This window comes from Pinus tabuliformis, chromosome 1_1 (assembly GCF_031772625.1).
Source record: "Pinus tabuliformis cultivar Carrire ecotype Pingquan chromosome 1_1, CPIR1, whole genome shotgun sequence".
In the NCBI taxonomy this organism is placed as follows: Eukaryota; Viridiplantae; Streptophyta; class Pinopsida; order Pinales; family Pinaceae; genus Pinus; species Pinus tabuliformis.
In genome coordinates this window covers 550641769-550665914 of record NC_142297.1, presented here as the reverse complement: position 1 = coordinate 550665914, position 24146 = coordinate 550641769, and the positions used below count along the sequence as shown (strand labels likewise).

Below are 24146 nucleotides of genomic sequence, written 5' to 3'. Positions count from 1 at the left end.
TGCGTGCACCATACGTTGGGTCTAGCTAGTCGCACTGGTTGAAGGTCCTTCAATTTCTCCATTAAAGTTGCAATCTGGCTTTGAATCCCATAATTGATGGAACCTGTAATCTTTGCTACTGTCAAAGCAGCCAGTGCTGTTGCATCTGCAGGTTCAGCATAACCTGTTTCAACCAGCTCCCATATTCCTTGAGAAGCAAACAATGCTTTCATTGTTATGGACCAATAACTGTAATTTTTCCCATTAAACTGTGGCAGTTGGGGATTTGTCAAACCTGTTCCAGCATCTGCGTATACGGAAGATTAGCGCATCCAGGGAAAACTCCTTATGCTTCTACTGCTACAACTATCCAGGGAAAACTCCTTATGCTCCTACTGCTACAACTCCTGTTGTTGGTGGGGTTCCTGATGATCCTGCAATCCCCCCCTGGATGATTAATTCCCCAAAACCTCGGACACTCTGTCATGACATGTCCCTCCACCATGCAGTGCGTGCACCATATGTTGGGTCTAGCTAGTCACACTGGTTGAAGGTCCTTCAATTTCTCCATTAAAGTTGCAATCTGGCTTTGAATCCCATAATTGATGGAACCTGTAATCCTGTCCCTCCTCGATATTCATGAGGATATCTAGCCATAGCCTCTATGTGTGACACTTGCTATAAAGAATCTTGGAGAGGCCCAATCTTCTGTTGTGTCAACGATGTCCTTGTAAGGGGCAAGAGTGCCTTAATGAACCGGTCTCTTTGGTGATTAGGATCTAAGGTGTAACTCAACTTAGCAATGTTGTCCTTAAATCTTTGCATTAGTTCCCAAGAATTTTTACCTACCTTCTGCTTGATTTCCCATAGCTCTGATAGCCCTTGCTACTCAGTCGGAGGTACTTTGAATTCCTGCATGAACCCCCTCTTGATCTCGTCTACTTTGGGATTCTAGTTCTGTTTCGCCCATTTTATAAACCAACAAAAAGATCTCTCTCTTAGTGTGGTTTGGAACTCAATTTTTTTGACATTGTCTGGTGTTTGTCGTGCTCTCCATATAGCTTTGTAGAGATACCATTGTTGTTTTACGTCTTCATTTCCCTTACCCACAAACTCTGGGCATCTGGTAAAAGATCCTGCCCAGTTTATTTGAGTATGCGCTAATAACAAAAATCCCTTGGTTCCGAGCTGCTGAGATCCTTGCAATCCCAAGTTACTAATACAACTATTCCCCTTGTTGTTTACTGTATTTAAACTGGCCTTATATTTCTCGTGCACACTGTGTACCTGTATTGCTTTGGCTAATTTAATAACAAATGTTCTGGATTATAGTAAGGTACTAGGGGAAGGTCGGGTGGAATACTACTTGTACCTTGGGGACATTACTGTTAATTTTTTGTGGATGCTTCTTCTTCGACAAATAACCTTCTCATGACGTTGCTCATTTCCTCTTCACAACTACTCAACATTTCTTCCTCCGTTATCCTTCCCGAAACCTGTAAGGAAGGATCCACTTTATCGTTCTGGCTCTTGTCTTTCCAATCACCAATCTTGCTTTGTCCGACATCTCCCTTTTCTCTCCCTTCCTCTTGGGGTTTCCTCGACATCTCTCCTACTTGGTGGGTTCCCATCTTTCTCTTCTTCAGAGTCTCAACCACTCTTTCTTGCCACTTGTCTGCTAACAGAGCTCTCCTATGCACCCTAATGTCTCTAGCTTTCTGCAACCCTTCTACATCCATTCCTTCAACAACATCTCTATTCCCAAACCAGTAGCATTCTCCCCTTAGATTTTTTCGCCAGTACTGGGGTTTTACGCTACCATCTTCGCAGTAGGTGAGTTAAATATTCCTCCTTCTATCATGAACATTTTAATCCACAATGACACTTCCTTCACCAACCTTTCGCTTAACCCGAACCCGAACACTGCTTTCGCCCTTGAAAAAGATTGATAAATTTCTGCAGAAAAAATCAACTATATACCCCTCCATAGTAGTCTTTACCCAAAAGTCGATTGCTTTGGTCAGATCGCTATCTACCTGCTGTAGCAATACAAGATCTGAGGAAGTCCAACTGCAACGAGCTGACGTTGTTCCCCCCAATTGATTCTGTACTTTCAACCTTCTTAACCAATTATACAAGTCTTCTGGGAACTTGCACCAGAAGTTCTCGTACTGATCACTAGCACCCTCAACATACAACGTCTCTTCACTAACTTTGGCGATCGGTTGTCCTCTTTGAATAGCTTGTTTCGCTATAAATTGATGCACTTTGTTATTCCACCAATATTTAATCTCTTTCTTGAATATCCTCAACTTCAGGCCCCGACAATTAAACCATTTGTCGGCACAAAAGAGTCATCAGGGGGAGACCCTGGGTTTATACATGGAGGGCCAATAATGGCTTGTTGTAGTCTAAGACAACATCGACATTTTCACCTTACCCAAAGGGTAAGGATTCTCACCCGAGACGTGCTGAGACTAGAACTAAGAAGGGTTCATCATGGGGTCAAGGGTATGTCAAACATCAATACATAACCGACATCATACATGCAAGTGATACAACAACATATCGTTTAACACCATGAAGCTACTACATTCCTAGATTTGCAGAATATTTTAAAGTTTAAGTGGGTCCATACATCATAAGAAACCACATAAATCGTACTAAGAAATCAATCTAGATCTTCATTCATATTAAGACCACAGAAGAACAATACATAATATATTTTCCTTAGCCACAGATGATTACAAGGAATACCCGATTATAATCTCTAACTGCATATGATAGACTCAAAGGTTCAATCTTTGACCCAGAGGTCCTGCTCGCCCGCATCTAGACACTCCTTTTCTATCACAGTGCAACCAACCAACCCACCAACAGCAACAACTCTTTCTCGTTACGGGTTTCTCCTTTTTTATTTCCCCTGCTGCTTGGACTTCCAGTTCCCGCTCGGTTGTTCCTTCCCTTGGCTGTCTATCATCCGTATTGTTGGCTCGACTGCCTCTACCTTATGCTCACACTTTGTCGCAACCACCCCGCAACTGCCTGTTCCTGCTTTCCGCCCTAGCTGTCTTCACCAAAACCTGATCGTTGTTGTCGCCACTCATTTCCTCCTCATTCTATGGAAAGCCAAAATAATCAAAATGAAGGCCCAAACACATTTACATCTAAAAGAGGGTATTTATAGTAAGGACAGTCATATTTGTGGAACCTTTAGCATCAAAGCGGGATATTCTCATAATGTAAGGTTTTCTTCTAGAGCTCATCCTAGTAATAAATATTTGTTGATTGTAGGAGAAACTTAGAGATATTCATGTAAACATAAATATAGGAATAAAACATATGCTTCCCATGTCTTGTTGCTTCCTAAGCGTTGACAAAATCACCAAGGGTGTTGCCAATACTAGCTAGAATTTCTTCATCCCATAATTCCTACAACAACGAGTACATGATATTCTAGACTAGAGCTACTGTGAAATTTTCCTTATTAGGTAGAAATCCTCCCATTGAGAAGTGGAGATATATCCCAACTGAATTGAGCAAGTAGGTCCATTTTAAAAGACTCAAGTTCTATCTTCAATATTAGCAAAGTGAAAAAACCTTTGGCTCCCAATTCCATTTTAATTTTCCCCAAGCTCCCATTTTAACTTAGATCTAGTGGGAAATTGCTTTCTCTGAAGACTAGATGCCATGAAATTCTCTAATTAGGGCATGATCCCACATGTATTGGATATATTCTACGATATGGATAGATTGAATTTTGAATTTAAGGTCTATTATTGCTATAGATAGATATTACACTGACATTCATTTTCCTAATTGGGTATTGGAGTGCAACAAATTTTGTTGTTTCCCATTAAGGTTTTTTCTCGAAGCAATGGTTTTAGCAATGAAAGGTTTTTCTCAATGATTGTATCCTACTGTAATAAATTCTTTTGTTTCCCATTATGGTTTTCGCTAGAAATAGTGGGTTTAGTAGCAAAAGGTTTTCTAGAATGATTGTATCATGTTGTAAGAAATTTTGTTTCCCATTAGGTTTTTCTCTAGAAACAATGGGTTTAGTAGCAAAAGGTTGTCAATAACAATTGTAAAACATTGTTCAGAATAATTGTATGTTGCTAGAATCTTGTTGTATGAAGGAGATCCACTACCTCCACTAGCATTAGCGATAGGAAGAGCAGTTGAAGAGCCATAAAAAACACATTGGCTAAGGTTTAGTAGCAGAACCAAATTTTGCGGACTATGTAGCGAGAAAAACTAACTCAATTTAGAGATTATTAATAACATATTTGTTTTATTAAATAGTTTAAATTTGTTAGATGTTTAAATAAATAATATCTTTTTTTAACTTGTTAGAATGTTTTTTTTAATATTCCATAAATAATATATTTTAAAATTTCTTTATTTTTATTAAATTATAAATTATAATATTGTATTATTTTGTTTTTTATCTTATTTTTCTACTTTTAGTCTTAATAAATAAAATGACCATTAAAAAAAAATGAATTTTTATTTAATTAATCTCTAATCATATGAATATGGAAAATAATCAAATAATTGTTAATGATAGTAAGAATTCAACATTTTTATTGTCTATCTTTATGTGTGTAATATTTATCACTGTTATAGTATCATTAGTTTTTTTTATCTTTGAATATTCCTTGTCCCACAATGCATAAGTTCTAAATAAATCTTAAAAGAATTAAAGCCCACAATGTAAATGTAAGACATATACTCAAAAATATTAGAGCGTTAAAAAAATTATTTGTGTGTATAGAGAGAAAAAGGGTATGTTTCATTCCTTTATACTCAATATCTTTCCATTTTACTTTCCAAAAACTCTTATCATCTCTTCCAAAATCATGGCTTAGAAAACTAATCATATCCACATTATCATACACAAACTTGTGATTTATTATTATTTTTTAATTAGATGTTTTTTTTCCAAATATAATCGTATTAAATGTTATGTTAACAACATCTCTCGGTAGCATAATGCAACAAATCTCTTAAAGCTAAGCTCAATCAAATTAAAATTAAAAAGTATAAGTTTTAGTTAGTGAAACAAAATTTATGGAGCAAATCTCTCTCTCTCTCTCTCTCTCGAAATATACATCATGTAAAATATATTTGCATAAAGCTTCAAAAGATCAAGAAATATTAATCTACACAAAACAAAAAGGTTGTTTATTCCCCATCATGATTTTAACTCATAATATCATCAGATTTCTAATACTACTACCTCCAAGGCCTATCCCTCGAAGTACTCATGAATTTCCAAAACTACCTAACAATCATGAATGATAGGTCATCAATTCTCCATCATCATTTTAACTCATAATATCATCATATTTCTAATGCTACTACCTCCAAGGCCTATCCTTCAAAGTACTCATGGATTTCCAAAACTGTCTAACAATCATGAACGGCTGATCAACCAGAGTGTTCAACACTCTATATATGTGATGAGAGTTGAACCATGGTTGTCTTTTGATTTCGCTTTCAATCTAAAAAATCTATGGAGCGAAAATTCCAGCCTTTCTATTTATCCAATCCACAAATAGTTATAAGTCCTCTAGATGTTGAGCATTTTTGCCTGATAAAGATTTGCAATCTATACCAAAACCTACAAAACATAAAATTTAATTAAATTATTAAATCCTCCCCCATACATAATTTATAATTTTTTATTAAAAATAATATTATTAAATTTTCCTTAAAATATATTATTTACTTTTACAATTTCAAAATTTACTATCACAATTTCAAATATCTCATTTAAAAATAATTTATTTTCAACCTTAATAAAATATATCATTTAAAAAGCATTTATTTTTTACCTTCATAAAATATATAATTTAAAAAGCACATATTTTTAATCTTAATAAATTCCAATAATATAAAGTTAATATCATTTATATATTATAAATTTTAACTTCATTTAATTTTGAATAAATTCTATATCTTATATAAACTTATTATTATTTATATGTAACGATTCCATTAAATTAATAATAAAAAAATCGTCAGTTAAGTATGTTTGTTTTGTTTTTTTTTGTTTTTCATTAAAGAACTAATCTCATTTAGAAAATTTAGAAATAGTTTGTAAAAATGAAATTTTCATTTTATTAGATATATTAAAATATTAATTTAGATTTAATAAAATATATTTTTAATTTTTATATTTAAATATTAATTTATATTTAATAAAATGTTTTAAATTTTTATATTTAAATATTAATTTATATTTAATAAAATATATTTTTAATTTTTAAAATTTAATAGTTAAATAATTTTTGTTACACAACAAGAAAATTTATCATAATTTAGCTCTCAAATGAGTAATGAGGAAAAATATAGTTGACTACTATTATTGTTATTCAAGGAAAACCATGTCAAGGTAGGCTTTCACTCTTACTAGATGCCTTTAAATTATGGATCGTTAACTTATTTTCTTACATCCAAGGCAAATAATCTCTTAGCTAAGTAAAAAAAATTAAATCATACTCCAAGGCATAATAAAATATTTTTCTATTACACACATTCAAAATACTTTATAATTAAATGTTACTTAACTATATTTAAATGTTTTATTATTATTTTTAAAATACCTCATAACTAGCCAATCATATAAATTAAATTTAAATAACCATAGAAACACTTATTTCATAATATATTTAATATAACTAAGTTGATAAAAAAACCAATTAAATTATAACTTTATTTTTTTAGTAATAACAATAATAATCATTAAACATATATAATTTTAAAAAATATGTAACAATATTCTTAACTATGGAAATTTATCTCATTTTATTATGAATTTTTAACTCGTAAATAGACTTTATTAAAATACCACGGATTAATGTTATACCATGTCTAAAATACTATAAAATCTATATTATATTTATTATTACCACATATCTAAAATACTACAACTGATCTACTGATCGATATCATACTTTTTACTATCACATATCTAAATATTAGAATTGATCTTCATATAACTACTAATAAAAATCATTTAAAATATTTTAGAAAACTTAAATATCTACCATTTTCTTAATACTTATTAAAAATTAAATTAAAATTAAGAAAAAAATCAATTTTTATTACCTATAACTTAAAATATTTACACTTTATCAACATATATACCACACAATATATATAATATACAATATACATGATTGGCTAATGCATGAGTGAAATGCTTTCTATTTTGGTGAACATATATACAACACATACCCCATCATATTAACTCCTAATTTTTACACAAACTCAAAGTTGCGTTCGAATTTTAGGGTGATCTATCTGTGGGAAGAATTATAATGACAAAAATACAAAAAGATGAATGGAAAATGAAAATGAGATTACGTATTGTTTTTAAAATGTAAACTAATAACCAATTACATATGGTTAGGTTATTATATAGTGTTTTTAAAATTAAAAATAATAAACAAGCCTAACGCAATCTCATCAGTCACCCAGTAAAGTAAAAGCGAAAACAAGTGAAAATGAAAATTTTGAAGTTATTATTTACAGCGTTATGGAGTTCACTCCCATGTCACAAATACCTGCTATCATATAAAACACAATTTAAACTACTTCAAAATAGAGTGAGGGAGGAATCAAATAAAAACGTTTACAAAGTGTGAATTCACTGGAGATTGAAAAGCACGAATCCATTGCACATATTCATTCCTCTTGAACTCAGCGAATACTTTCACATAAAATTTGAAGCAAAAACACACCGTTCAAACATTTAAAAACAATCATATTTGAAAAATAAAAAATCCACCTCCATTGCAGGTCTTGTATAATGTTATGATAAGTTTGTATGGCACACAGTGCATCTGAGCTTAACCAAAAATATACGAGTCATACAACCTCTGGTACCAATATTTTGAAATGGTTGTACACACTTAACTTTGAATATGGGAGAGAAAGGTCGACAAGATCGTTTAGTCTGTTCAACTAATAGTAGAAGAGACCACGAGTTAAACTGGAATGAACTCGCTCAATACATTACGAACTAAACTGAATATGGTCCATATTATTACACCCACCATTGGCACATTCACAGATCTATTTATTTGCCTTCCATGCTTATTAACCTATTCTTCAGACTTACCCTCAAACTCGACCTTCTCTTCGGTGGGGAGCTCCTTCAGCTTTTTCTTCAACGCCCACGCCCTCGGCGGATGGTTGACCAATAGTCTCTCGTTTTGCAGCTTGGGGTGTTTGGGAATTTTGGTGGAATCGTTGAGTTTTGACACTTCGTCGGATTCCACCGGAGCCGATTCTGCTTCAGGCCCCGAGGCATGCAGCATTACAGTTATTTCCTCTGCAGATTTCTCTACGATAGGGGGCTTTCATCTACTTTTTTCTCAGCTGCGGGAACTTCTTGTGTGGGACTGCAGGCAGGAGCTTCTTCTTCAGTAGGCCCTTCAATCATGGGTTCAATCTCGGTAACCTTCACAGCTTCTTGTCATCAATTCAGCTGACGTGGTAACCTGCACAAAGAAACAATGCATCACGGTATGATCAAATACTTGGTAAGAGTTCGATCCATGCAATTTTTAAGTGGAAGTTGGGATCCATAGATCTTGCTACAGATCAATCGATCTAAACTAAAAAATATGAAATCAAAACGGGTACGAGGCATAAAATTGTAATGTCTGTTATCCGGAACCTGTAGCAGCGGTTGGTGTTCTGGCTTGGCGCAGGTTAGTCGCGAAGGTAAGCCAAGCTACACATTTCGTTTTTCTGAAACACAATATGAGGGGCGATTGCTGCGGATTTTCAAAATTTTCATGCTGCCCTCCCTCTCATATTTCATTTCAAATTTCAAATTTTGAAAATTCCCGCTGGACTAGACTAGCTAAGTTTGAAGTATATTTCCCACCAACTACATTCACTCACTGCATTAACTATGTACGTTTAAAGTCAAATCGGTCAGGCCTGACGACGTCGGAAAGATGGAGCTATCGGAAAATGCATGGTCCATGGTCCATGAGGTATATGCCCATGAGGTATGGTCCATGCCGTGCTCGGTGAGACTCTGACAGAGGTACCCTCCATAGCATTAACTTTGCTATAGAAGTGGAAATAAGAATTGCAGTGAGAAACATGTCTTAAAAGCACAATCCGCCCGTGTTTTCTATCAAACATAAAGTCATTCGTACAGTATAAATTTGAGTTCTCACCTGTTACACGCCTCCAGCTCCAGACCGCTAATCTCTGAAACGCGAGAAAGAGCGTCCGTCCAGTTTTCAATAGTCTGGGGGTCGTATCTGCGCTTCATTTTGTGAGTTTGAGGGTCCCAAGTCTTCTTCTTTTCTAGGCTGCGAAGGGCTTTCGCATACACATTGCCTTTCTCTTTACCCTGTGTCCACCTCAGCAGGGAAGGCTTCACATGATAGAAAACTGGAATAATTGTAGCCCTCGACTTCAACATCAGCTGGAGCTCCTCAAGGCACCAATTTGACTCGGCGTATCTCATAGAGAAAATTGCTACATGAACAGAGGCCGTTGCAATAGCCTCTTCTATTTGAACAGTTAAATTTTCCCCTTCCTGCAGTTCCTGCTGGTCCAGAAATACTCGGAATCCATGTAAAAGAAGGCGCCGGTACAGATGACTGGCGAAAGTTTTCTTAACGTTTGGACCGCGATGGTTTATAAAAACATCAAACTTGTGATTGGGGTTGGGCGATGAAAAGGTGGAGGAAGGGGAAGCAAATGTATGATTTTGAGCCATTAATAATATTGGATACGCAAATAAGATGAAGAAAGGGCAGATTGAATGCCTGAAAGTGCACCGATATCTGTGTAGTGGTAGCAAATAAAATGGAGAGGGGCTAGATTGAATGACTGAAAGCGCATGGGTATCTGTGTAGTGATGAAAACCGTGTAGCACTCCCTTCCCAACTAAGTCTGCCTCTTCTTCTGAGTGCTCTATCTCTGAATGACTGTAATGGCACGGATCTCTGTGTAGTGATAGCAAATGAGATGAAGAGCGGGGTAAATTGAATGACTGAAAGGGCATGGGTATCTCTGTAGAGATGAAACACGTGTAGCACTGCTTACTCCCTTCCCATCTAGAAGTCCGCCTCTTCTTCTGAGTGTTCTATGTCTCTTTCCTATCATTGGTTAGGAAAGCCAACTGAAACCCACTCAAACGAATTGGCGTTGTCTAATTATTTTGCATTCTTGGATTTTTTAGCTGGAATTTAGTAAATTAATTTGTGCTCAGATTATGTTTTTTAAAGATCATGTTTTTTTAAAGAAATTGTGACCAGCACGCTCAAAGCCATGTACTGTTTCTGTAGAGATTTTGTTTTTTAAAGATATTGTGACCAGCGGTCAAAGCCATGTTTTGTTTTAGTAGCTGTAATTTATGGGTATTTAAGTTGTCAAAATAATCGGGAGATGCAGGCTATCAGATTATGTTATTTTAGGTACTGTGAGCAGTAAGATTAAAGCCATGTCCTGCTTTAGTAGCTGCAACCCATAGGTATTTAAGTAGTCAAAATAATCCGGAGATGCATTTAGGCTGGACCACACAATCCTTAGCATCACTAAATTTTGCCCATAAAATTTTGAAACAATGATTTTTTAAGACGGAGTGTCTTAACAAAACACCCTATAGTGTATTCTACTCTACTCCCTGAGCTTTTTGATTAGATCATGTTGTGTTATTTTGTTGTTTAATATTAATATTTAATGTAAAATAGATTCAATATCTTGAATTTTTTTTGTTTAATATTCATTTTTAATGTAAAATAAATTCAGTATCTTGAAAAACTGTTCACAAATCAAGCTTGTAATTTTGAAAAACTGTTCACGAATCAAGCTTGTAATTTTGGATTACCTACAATTGACTGTTATGCCCTGGTTCTCTGATTAACAAATATTATTTACACCAAATACTCCAAAATGTTAGGCAACGTCATTTTTTACGGAATTGTTTTTAGTGTAACTTTTCAGAAATTCCTACAAAGACTTCGAACTTGCGATATCAACCATTTCCACGCACACTCTCTCGCAAATACTTGAACTTACGAAAGTGGCACGTTTGTATTAGCCGGTTCCATGTACACTCTCGCAAATACTCGGAAATTGCAGAGGTAAGTTCAACTCTGCTTTCAATTATTTATAATAGGGTTCCTCTATTCTTTTTTAATATTAAACATGTTGTGTTTAGTTAGTGAGTTAATAATTGGTTCATTGTTTTTTCATTTGATCTACATACTTAATCATTAATTAAATATTATATATATTAATTAATAATTGACTTATTGACTTTTAACGTCATCTACATATTATGTATATTTCAATTAATTAGCTTGCTATTTTTCATATTATTTATTAAATAATAAGAATTTAATATTTACAAGAAACTATGAAAAAGTTAATTGACTTGTTGCTTATCTTATCCCTTGAATAAGAAGCATGTGATTCATTAACAAGGAGCCACTGTTGTGGCGCTAGTCTCTCTCGGTTAAGAGAATAGTTTGGTGAGTTATTATTATGAGATTTAATTTGTGTTTAATTTGCATTATTATCAGAGCTGGTTTGCATTACTAGTGTGTTGTAGGCATGCTTACTTGTATTAAGATTTAGTGAATTGGATAGCGAATTGTTGTATGGACTTTTTGACTTTATGCAAAGAGTGAAATATAATGAACTTTGCGTTTGTTAAGTAAGAATTGTGATAAATGTAAGATTAGTTTTAGATGTAATTTTCCAATGTGTCATGATTTAAAAAATGTTTAGATTAATAATTAAAATGTAATAAAATTTAAGAGTGAATCATGGAAAACTTGAGGGAAAAAAACTATAAAAGGTAATAATAATGCATTATAATGTATGAAGAATTAGAGAGTGTTAAAGTAAGTTATGTATTTTAATAAGCACGGGGTATAAAATATATTTAAATGCATAATAATGAATTCATGGTGCACAAAACATAGAATTTTGTTATTTTTTTACATTTGAATATTATGGAAATATTCATAAAATGATAATGAGCAAATAAACATTATTATGAATATAAATTTGTTAATTAAATTTGTGGTGGAGAGTGTTCAATATTTAGATAAATCATTCTCCAAAGTCAAAGAAGAACTTAAGCAGTTAAAAATTATGGAGTCTTGAACCCATGATTGAAAGATTAGATATCTAGTAACATGTTTGGACATAAGTGATACCATTCAGGTTAATGTCAATGATTGGGGAATTATTCCATGGTCAAAAGAACAAAAGATATATTTATTTAAAAATATTGTTTATCATAACTTTAGTGTGAACTTTAAATTTTTCCAATTACTAATTAGCAAAGAAAATAAACCCTGCATCTAATTTCTAATTAGTAATTTGTTGTATTTAATTAATAATTTGTTGTGATGCAAAAGGACATGACTTTTGGTGTTTTTATAGTTTTGGGTTAGTAAATATAGCATCTAAGTACAATAGCAAAGTAATTTTGATAAGTTTATTTTATAAATTAAAAACTAAAATAAACAGATTAAAATTAAAAAAACATTTAAACTTTACGAGTTGAAATGTAAATTGATCATGATCTGCAAGAAAAAATTCATTATCTTTTGGTGTTGTATACTCTTGCTTTCTGCAATATCTGTGTTCCATTTAAGTAAGTTAGTTTTTTATTGAAATTTTTTCGAAGTATGATGAAAGGACTTACGTCACAGATAAACAGATGCCATTAAACATAGTTGTTTTTCTATTTTGTGATTATCTTAATTAGGGAGTATAGTTTAATATAATTCATTTATTTGGCATAACATAAGCATAGCAGGTATGATGACATATAGAATGACGAAAAATGCTATAATTGAAAATAATAAAAGAATGGAGATTGACTATACCACTTCAAATTACTCTATTTATTAGTTAGAAATAATGTTTTGACAGCTTGATTTTTTAAAACTTATTATGTTATTAAACTTTATACCTGGTGACAAGAAAGACTTACCTTGGCATAAGCTAATTATTGCAGGTTAATACAACTGGGAGAAATGATATTACATGTTATAAATTATGAAAATCATATTCAATTAATACTGTTTTAAAAAATACATAAAAGTTTTTTTTTTTTTTTTTTTTTTTTTTTTTTTTTTTTTTTTTTTTTTTTTTTCTGAGTAAAGGCTAGACTAATGTATTAGAAAGATAAAAATATGTACAAAGAGGTGTTAACCTCTAAGGGTGTCAGGGCAACCCTCAAACAAAAAAACTGTGCAGCTGAATCTGTTCACAGGAAAAACACAGGCAGCCGGAAAGGATGTGCTATCCACCTCGGCTCCTAGAATCAGAGAGAGAGAGAAGAGATGATCAAGAAGTAACTGGAGAACAGAGGAGCAGAAGCCAAGCATAGGAATCTACCCAACATGGGAAGAGTCCTCTATGCGGCCTTTTTTCCCTTTCTTTTTGCCAACTTTGACCCATTCAGTAGGGGACCGCTGAGCTGGCAAGATTTGCAAACTAAGCTGGGCAGACTGAGAGATTTCCTTGTCTGAATCCGAGGAAGAGGATTCATGATTTCTTTTCTGAGAAGTTGGTTGGATTGACAGATTTTCAGGCTCAGCCGAGGGCGGATCCTGTGTCTTCTTTGCTGCCTCTCCTTCCTCATTCTCTTCCTCTTCATCTGAGCTGAGATCAAAATCATCCATGGGCGGGGGGTCATGCGGCTTCCAGCTTTTGGATTTCTTCTTAGTGTTGGTCTTTTTTTTTTGGGCTGGTATTGAAGGACAAGAGCTCTGAAGGTGCCCTATGTTTTGACAGTTGCGGCAGCGAAAAGCGGTGTTCTCGTAGTCCAGGTTCTGAGTCCAGATGAAGTCTCCAATTTTGAGATTGATCTTGTCAGGAAGACCTTTGCTCATGTCTATTTCTGCACAAATTCTGGCATAGGTATATATACCCTTTTCCCCTCTAGAAGTATCAGTGTCTAGGAAGCGGCCAAGGGAGTTTCTGATCCCTTGGAATACAGCGAAGTGCCATAGATTCGCCGGTAGATTAGGAAGTCTGACCCAGATTGGGAGCCTGGTGATGATTGCTGTAGATGGATCGAAATCTGGGAACCAGGGGGTGAGGAATAAACCTGCTGAGCCCCAGAACCATGGCCCTGCTTTTAAGGCTTTTTGGTAGTCCTCCTCAAAAGCAAACACTGTAATGAAAAAGCCCTTTGAGCATAATAGAACCTTACAATTGTTGGTCTAGTTAGAGTGAATCCACTGGTAGAGATCTGTTGTGCGTGGCCATAGCCCATTGAACCTGCAAATGATTCCAAGCTCTACATACTGTTGGGTTTGCTCGTCCAGTGAAGGGTGAGTTATTTCAATGGAGGGGGTTTCCTCCAGTTTGTCCACCAGAAAAGGTTTGGGGTGCTGAGCTTGTGTCGTTGTTTTCTCTCGCTCTTGGGCATGGACAGCATCTTTGTATGAAAATGCCTTCGCTGAAGAAGACTGTCCTACAGCTCCTCCTCTCAAACGAAGGGCCAGAATAATGGAGGAATTTCTCTTAATACTGTAAAAAGAAATGGGGAAGAGATCCTCGAGTTGTTTACCTTCGTGTATGAGTCGTTGAGCTGCAGAAGGTATCCCCAGCTTGAGTTCCAAAGCATGTTTGAGGTTCTGCACTAAATCCGATGAGCTTACCCACTGTAGCTGGGTTTTGCCTGAGATGACCCTGATTTGGATCTGAAATGTGTCAGAGAGATCAGGGATTCGCCTTCCCCTGCAGATTTGAAATGACTCGTCCTCCAGATCCTCTTCTCGAACGCAGGGTTTATAACTCCATATGCCGGGTTTGTCAGTCCAAGGCAGGCACTTCATAAGGGTCGCATTCTTGAAATCGAGTATGTTCAGCCCTTTAAACGCCTCTGCACCGACTGCTGCTTGCGTTACTGAGACTCTGCTTATGAATTCCGCGTTCCTGTTTTTCTCGCCTTCATCCTCCCGCATGTCTCTGCGGCGTTTCGCTTGCGATGGCTGGTGTTGCTGCCTCCGCCGCCTTTGCTTCTTCTCGCCTTCCCTTTGCAGGCTTTTACTTTTCGAATTCGAGGAAGCCATGTCCGCCGAATAGGAACCCACGTCGCAGAGCCCGGAAGCGTTTTTCCTTTTAGCCTTGTCAGCGCATCCAGCTATTAGCACTGTCCAAGAAATCACATTTTTCACAGGCATTTCCTGAAACAGTTTGAAAGCCTCATCAATACATCCATTTTTTGCAAATCCAGCCATCATTACCGTCCAGGAAATAACATTTCGCTGGCGAATTTTACCAAACACAATGCATGCATTCCCTATGCTGCCAAATTTTCCATACTCTTCAAGGGTATTCTCCACAAAGACATCGTACTGAAGAAGCCCACTGTTAGTGGTCTGTTCATGGATCTCCATGCCACCTGTAAGCTGCATTTGCCGAAAAAGTTCCAGTGCCTCTCCACCATGGCCATTTTGCACATATCCTGAGATTGTGGCTGTCCAAGAGAACCCAGTTCTCTGGGGAATTGTCTGAAAGAGATCCAGGGCTTCACCAACACACCCATTCTGTAAATATCCTGCAATCAAAGTCATCCAGGAGACAACGTCTGGTTGAGGTATTTTGTCAAACGCATGACGTGCATTCTCAATGCTCCCACATTTTGCGAATATATCCACGAGGGTATTCTCCAGGATGACGTTTTGTTCAAATCCACCAGTAGCTATTTGTCCCTGGATTTCCTTCGCCGCAGCCGGATCCGAGCACGCTGGAAGAATGCTGCCAAAGGAGAACTCGTTGGGATGAAAACCGTGTTTGAGCATTTTGAGAAGGGCGAGCGAAGAAATGTATACCACTCGCTGACCATGGAGAAGCTCCTTGGCCAGTATAGAAGCGAGGCGGCCAAGCATATGGTGGCGCTCATCCACCACCACCTCCTTCGCGCAGATTCCTGATCCGCTCACCATTGTTCTCCTCCTCTCTGCTACTCCTCGCTCCCGTCGGGCAGGGTTTCGACCAAGCCTAGAGTAAGTAAAAATACATAAAAGTTCATTTCAATGTGGGAATCTTTTTATTCAAGGAATTTTATTTCTTTGTGATTGGAAGTGTAATCTTTCCATTATGAATACTGAATAATAAAAATATTATAGGAAATTTATACTTAGTTAAAACTATAAATAATTTAATACTTATAATTAAATATGAATAGATAACCAGTATTTAATATTATATGGGTAATTTAAATCATAAAATGCATTATTTATTTAAACATCAAAGATAGAGTGTGATATTATAATTAAATAAAAACAAATAATAATAATATTTTTATATTGGATCAGAGATATTTAAATTTAATTATAATTGGCATGTCTATCATGATTAATAATAGTAAAAAGTGTTTAATCACAATTAACATGGTTGTGATGCTAATGCATGGTCATCTCGCTAATCCATGGTCAAAATGGTCAATCATCATTAAAATGGTGAATGATGGTAAAGCGTGCCCAATGTAGTTAACAAATATTAAAAATAAACAAACCCAACTATTAAATAAATGAGTTCAAGTAACTAAATATAGTAGATAGAAAATGGTGAATGATGGTAAAGCATGACCAACATTGCTATCAAATATTAGAAACAAACAAACCCAAATATTAGATAAATGATTTCAACTAAATATAGTAGATAGTAATTTATATTTATGAAACTTGTTCAAATTGAATTATAACATTGATTTTCTACATAAAATCAAATATATAACACATAAAGAGTCTAATTTATTAAACATTAGCATAATGAATCAAGAGCCATAGAGACAAAATAAAAACTACCAATGCCAATTTTTATCAACTAATAATTAATGCAACATTCCACTAGATGAATGTTCAAATACAAGATGATCATTTAAGAACATAGGATTTGTGATGTAACATTTTGTCATTCTGTCAATACAATGTCATTTTGTCAGCAATGACAGCACTTCATTCCAAGTCTCCATGTTTCAAAAATTTCAGTTGAAGGGGATCCCATGGAATTTGCAGAAATTTATGCTTCTTTGTACCAGCTTAGCTGCTGAATTTTAACAAGATCATTTCCAGACTTTCCTAGAATGGCTGCAACTGTGCGTTCAGATGTTACAACTTCAACTGTAGTTTTTGTGATAAGCTCACCAGCTGTTGTCACACTGCCAAAGGTGATATACAATGCCAGGGACATTAGTACAGAAATAGTGATCAGCAAAACCACCATGATAGCAACAATTGACAAAATTTTGCAAATGTTGTGTACCTTTCAAATGTGGCAGAAGTCCGTTGACGAAGAATTGGGTCCTCAAACTCAGAGAAATTGCCAATACTATTTATATTACGATTTGACTGAATTTTGAAACAAAGCATATAGTTAGTACTACAGGGGTTGGTGTTTGCAGACAGATTTATGGTTAATTATCTTAAATAGAAATTTAATTGCAGCAAGGAATCTGCTTTTGTTCTAAGAAATCAAAATCAAAAAGTAGCAATAGAGGGACAGTAGACGAATTGTTGGCAAATGTCGGAAAATGTCGGAGGGAGATCAAGAACTGCATACAAAATGGGTGCACTTGTTTACTCCTAGAACGAAAGGTTGCTTTGTTGACTAAAGTTGTATAAGACTAAAACACATGCCTAAGATGGCTTGTTGCAGCTTTGCAATGTTGACGAGATCTCTTTTGATTTGCAAAAACAATTTATTAGAAAGTGAGTATTGTACATACCTGAACCAACTGATCAGTTTCGAAAACACACCGAGGAAGCTGTTCTCTTTGTAATATTCTAATATTGGCAGCTGTTGTGTGCCTCATATCAGAAGTCAGTGCAGCACCCCTGCCAATTAGACAACACAATTTCAAAATAAGATCAAGTTGCTGAAACGTACTTTATCATATGCAATCCTATTACTGGTTATAGAACTGTATCTGCGATCAAACTTCAGATTCACGCTAACTAGCTAAACATGAGAATGCAGAAGGAGAGATCAAAAGTGTGAGGCTACAAAGCCATAAACTTCTGGAACAAGGCTTGCAGCACATGCTTTTCAATGAGATCTAATAGAAACATTGGCTGAACATATTGCACAATGCTGAGGATGTAGGCAATTATGAGATTGGCATTGTTTTAGTATAGAACAAAGGGGCAAAATGGTGCAACAAAATGCAAACAACCGACTGGAAATTTTAGGCACGGGTTTCATAAAAAGGTTTAAGTCCCCTTGCCGAAGTACTCCAAAGGTAGCTTCTGCATACACGACACTGTGTGTGAAGTGCACTTCAAATCATATAAAAAATGAAATGGGTTGAGGTAAACTTACTGCTTGGACATTCTTTATCATGCTTATTTTAAAAGCTTGCATCATTTTATTTATTATTTCTAAATAATTATGTGTCATGATCTTTCTTTTTTTATTCTCGAGTCAAATGAATGCAATTAAACTAAAACAGAATGCACACAGAATCCAGACTAACACATAGGAAAGTTTTAGAGACATATATGAAAAACCAACTGAAGCACAAAATAAACGTACTTTCACGTTGAACTCTGACCGGTTCTATTTTAGAAGATAAAGAATTGCAAAAAAGTCATTTGTATCTATATCCGAATCCAACAGAATTTGATGTGGTGCTCCATGTGATGGAAAAATTTGACAACTTAGGTAAGTTAACAGAAATATTTGGGAAAGAATAAAAACATGTGACATCATCATGATGCTCTCTCACGAGCTGCACTTTATATCATCAACTGCAGTTGCTCATGCAAATAAACTAGTTGAGTCAAAACAATACTCAAATTATGCAAGATTGAAATAACATGGAAGTGTAACCTAAAACATCTCAATTCAATTTTGCATCTAATAATATCTTGATCCATAAATAAAACAAAGATGTCTGGATATGGTATTTGCAAAAAAACTTGAAATACTTGCAAACAAAAAGAAGCATCAAATACTTGCAGATTGTACTTGCCTTATGTGAGCAGGGAACAACACAATTTCAAAATAAGATCAAGCTGTTGAAAGGTATTTTATCATATGCAATGTTATTACTCGTTACAGAACTGTATCTGCGATCAAACTTCAGATTCATGCTAACTAGCTAAACATGACAATGCAGAACCATATTCATATTACTTTTGCATTTGTTCTGGATGTGAAGGGCAGCATGTTCCTGCATTTTGTAATCTGTAGAACAAATAGTTGGTTAGAATAAAATGATAACATTGTAAATTGAAGAGAGGACATATTTGAGAGAAAACATGTTAAGGAGTTATGTGAACTAAGGTTTCTTGTGCAATCCTTATATCATGTACAATGTGTCAAAAGCTTGTTTAACATTAAAAAGAGTATTTGATTGACTAAAGTTGTATAAGAGTAAAACAGATCTCTAACATGGCTTGTTCCAGGTTTCCAATCTTGACAACATCTCTTTTAATTTGCAAAAACAATTTATTAGAAACTCAGTATTGTGTATACCTGAACCAACTGATCAGTTTCGAAAGCACACCGAGGAAGCTGTTCTCTTGGCAATATTCTAATATTGGCAGTTGTTGTATGCATCATTTCATAATTCACTGCAGCAGTGCTGCTAATTAGAGAACAAAATTTCAAAATAAGATCAAGCTATTCGAACGTACTTTATTTAAGATTAAAAGGAGTATTTGATTGACTAAAGCTGTATAAGACTAAAACACATGCCTAACATGGCTTGTTGCAGCTTTGCAATGTTGACAAGATCTTTTTTGATTTGCAAAATCAATTTATTAGAAAGTGAGTATTGTATATACCTGAACCAAGTGATCAGTTTCGAAAGCACACCGAGGAAGCTCTCCTCTTTGTAATACCCTAATATTGGTAGTTGTTGTGTGCCTCATATCAGAAGTCAGTGCAGCACCCCTGCCAATTAGACAACACAATTTCAAAATAAGATCAAGCTGCTGAAAGGTATTTTATCATATGCAATGCTATTACTGGTTAGAGAACTGTATCTGCCATCAAACTTCAGATTCATGCTAACTAGCTAAACATGAAAATGCAGAACCATATTCATATTACTTTTGCATTTGTTCTGGACGTGAAGGCCAGCATGTTCCTGCATTTTGTAATCTATAGAACAAACAGTTAGTTAGAATAAAATGATAACATTGTAAATTGAAGAGAGAACATATTTGAGAGAAAACATGTTAAGGAGTTATGTGAACTAAGGCTTCTTCTGCAATACTTATAGCTGTATAAGAGTAAAACAGATCTCTAACATGGCTTGTTCCAGTTTTCCAATCTTGACGAGATCTGTTTTAATTTGAAAAAACAATTTATTAGAAACTCAGTATTGTATATACCTGAACCAACTGATTAGTTTCGAAAGCACACTGAGCAAGGCGTTCTCTTGGTAATATTCTAATATTGGCAGTTGTTCGGTGCTTCATTTCAGAAGTCATTGCAGCAGTGCTGCTAATTAGACAACAAAATTTCAAAATAAGATCAAGTTGTTCAAAGGTACTTTATCACATGCAATCCTATTACTGGTTACAGAACTGTATGTGTCATCAAACTTCATATTCACGCTAACTAGTTAAACATGGCAATGCACAAGGAGAGATCAAAACCATGAACCTACAAAGTCATAAACTTCTGAAATAAGGTTTGGACTTCAAATTATATAAAAAATGAAATGGGTTCAGATAAACTTACTGGTTTGAAATTCAGCATTGAGTCCGAGCAAGAATACCAATGGAATGAGTGGAAGCTACCGGAAATGTATATCAGTCATTGTGTACTTTGTGCTTTGTAAATTGGAAACCATGTGAGGCCAGAGGCTATTTAATGCATGCCACCATCATGAATGTAATTCTACATTCCTGTAATATACAACACAAGTTTGGGGTCGTATATCTCTCCACTTCAATGCAGGGCTCATTGCAAAATAATGCCATATAAATGCATGTTACTTCCTAAATATGCATGATATATGCAGTAACTATGAAAGAGGGCACCCTCGTGATTAATGCCAAAAGACACTGTAAATGTACATGCGAAAGATCAAAATAAATGACAAAACAGAAATTGAGTAACAATGCAACATATATTATCTAAAGTGTTGGCTGAGCTGTGGTCCAAAGTTGACGGGTGGGAGTTTTCCACTGCTGGCCCAGGTTCAATTCCCAGTAAATGGAGCACTTGTATTTTACATAGGAATCCTTGGAGTAACATGCGCCCCAGAAGTGATAATCCATCGTGACCCAATCCCAGTATATACAGATAGATTCGGAAGTGGGCTGGGGGGGGGGAATGTATCCCTGATTCAAGCCAAAAAATAAAAGATGTTGTGTGATAAAAATATGGATATTATACATGCTACTTCCCTGTCCTAGGCACCCTCCTGCAAATATGTAACTATCTAAAAAGAGCACCCATGGGCTTGCTGACATGGAGCAATTTTAATTTTTAGCCAACACCCTCTGTGGGGCATCCATTTGAGAATTGTCTCTTAGCCTACTTTTGCATCATCTTAGCCTTAATCTATTCCAGTTATTTGTACCATTTTATTTTAAACCAGCATAGATTCATCTTAACCCTAGATCTATTAAGCACAAAGAACGATATAAACAAACCCCCATGCAAATCTCTCAGCACTTAAAATATTTAGGGTTAAGAAGGATCTATGTTGGTTCTTTTCTTTCACTTTTTATACTGGCCCTTTTTTTTTAAACTAGATTTCGGATGTCATCAGGAATTTCATTTTAGTTGTATGCATGTTACACACATTACATGTCTCAGTAATGTAGAATGCACCTCACTTCTGTCTGTACAATCATAATTTGGAATCAAACTGTGGTTAATCAAGCTTGTAGCTAGCTCATTGCATGCTTATGAACCATCACACTCACCTGTTAGTGACTACTTCCAAGTTCCACTAGTGACTTCTACATGTAGTGATGGAAGTAAATAATGCAAATTCTTGGCCTCTAACCAAGCAAGAACGAGATTCTTAGTAATATGGACATCATCGTTGAAATCTAAAGTTCACTTGTATAAGTGGATGACCAAAGTATTGAGGTGCTCCAATGATTGTTTCTTTCTACATTTCGATCGATATGGATCATCGCAAAGTAACAAATCTCAAATAATTAAAGCATTGACATAAAGAAGGAAATTTCTATGCCCCCACTATTGAAGGCTTTTCCAAAAAGGGGGATATTGTTATTGCAAATATTACTGTATAGGTTCATAAAATTCAATCTTGGGTTCATTGTTAATAAAGAGTGCACAAGAATATTTGGTTCAAGATTCCTTATAGTCATATAGGGGAAATGTGAGAGAACAAATCAATTATGACATTACCTTCATTAACATGTGGTTGGAATTTGATTTCTAACTATACCACAACAACCCACTCATGGTTGGAAATGCAAACACTTTTATTATGAAACACTAGGGAGTCCATTATAGCCATGATCTAACCTTCCGACATGCAGAACATATAAGATTCTTCCACAGAACACATTATGATGTATGCATCCCTGTTACAAGATTAAAAGCCATAAGGACTACAGAACTTGAATTTTTGCTCAATTCACCAATGTTGAGCACATCTTGATGAATGTGCTTCATACATTTGAAGCTTATTCTTGTTTGATACAGGGCCAGAATTATAAGCAAAAATGCAGATCGAAACCACACACCCCCAACAAGGCCCTCCAAACAAGACAGAATATTGACATCCAATTTTCTTAAGTGAAAAGCCAACCAAAATTATTCTAATTCTGCAACACAATATATTACAGAATATGATACAATCCCTACCACCTTAAGAGCACAAAACTATCAAGAAAAAAGAACCCATTAAATTTTAACTCCCTGGAAAATTTTCAGTCTGGTGCTTGAAGGAGAAAATGATTAAATAAACAAGGATAGTGATGTAAAGCATATAAATGGAGAATTACCTGTCCGCAATTGATAAACAGTGTTGCAAGCCGCTCTTCTGTCACCTAATTTTGCAGTATCCAGAAGAGTCATTAGTGTGACTTGATAACAATTGACAAAACTTCACTCGAAATTATCTATGATTTTGCAATCCCGCATATGTCGGTTGCCTATATATATACCAGTATTATTTTCAGTAAACATTGACAAGTCTAATTATAGGGCAATGAAAGGGAACCACTGGCACCAATAGTCCTACACTAAATTTTGAGTGTGTTTCTATCCATTGTCATGTTCAGATAACTCTCAAAACCAGGAATTAATCCCCCACTGCACCATAAATTAAATTCAATACAACAAAGCGCCTATGGTGCCATTGAAATCCCAAATTCTCTTATAACTTTCAAATGAAGACACTGCGTATGATTTGGGAGGTGACATTGAGGTGTATACGTGGCTTGAAAAGCAAAAATAGCCTTCCAAGTGAGTGACATACATATCCAAGAAGAGAAGTTAAACATGGGCCTTGCATAACCAAGAAAACAAGTTAAACAATGCCCTTCGGCACCTAGACGGGCCAGCACATGCATGGGAGAAAGATGGATCACCAAACATCCCAGAGGATATTTAGTGCTCGGCATTCTGCTACTCAAATTCATCCTGACATAATACTCATACCAGTTTTAAAATTCCGGTTAAGAAAACGTTAATACGATAAAGGTGTTGTTACTGGAAGTTGTCTTGATACAACAGATGCAATGTTATTGAAAATTATTGTTTCCCTAATTTCTGCCATGAATTCACTTACCTGCTGATCAATATCACAAATATAAACTGTTCTTCTAACGCTGTCCTCCTGTTGAGCCCTGATGTTCCTACCGTTGAGCCTCCTTTTACCCTGATTGAAGCTGTTTTTCTTCTGATGCACCACCAAGTAAAACAGAACGTCAACAATGCAGCAGAAGATTCAAACTGAAGTGACAGATAGGAGAAGAATAAAAATAAAGTAACAGATAGAGGATAATCATAATGCCACAGTACGAAATCCTCGAAAGGATACGCCACTTTGATTTCTACTCAGCTTGCAAATTTAGGAGATAATCGTATTAATTTGTAATGAAATCCTTAACAAGTGTAAGGATATGCCACTTTGATTTTACTGAAAGCTTGAGAATTTAGGAGATAATCATATTAGCTTGGAATGAAATACTTTGATTTTTACA

The 24146-nt window shown here is 35.1% G+C and overlaps 1 protein-coding gene across 1 annotated transcript; it reads right to left on the bottom strand.

The window, feature by feature from the left end:
• Window positions 1-9181: 9181 nt before the first annotated feature.
• LOC149214309 (putative 2' cyclic ADP-D-ribose synthase BdTIR) lies at window positions 9182-9736 on the bottom strand. The gene has a single exon (XM_089389358.1). It carries the CDS (start codon window positions 9734-9736, stop codon window positions 9182-9184), a length of 555 nt encoding a protein of 184 aa, XP_089245484.1.
• Window positions 9737-24146: the final 14410 nt, after the last annotated feature.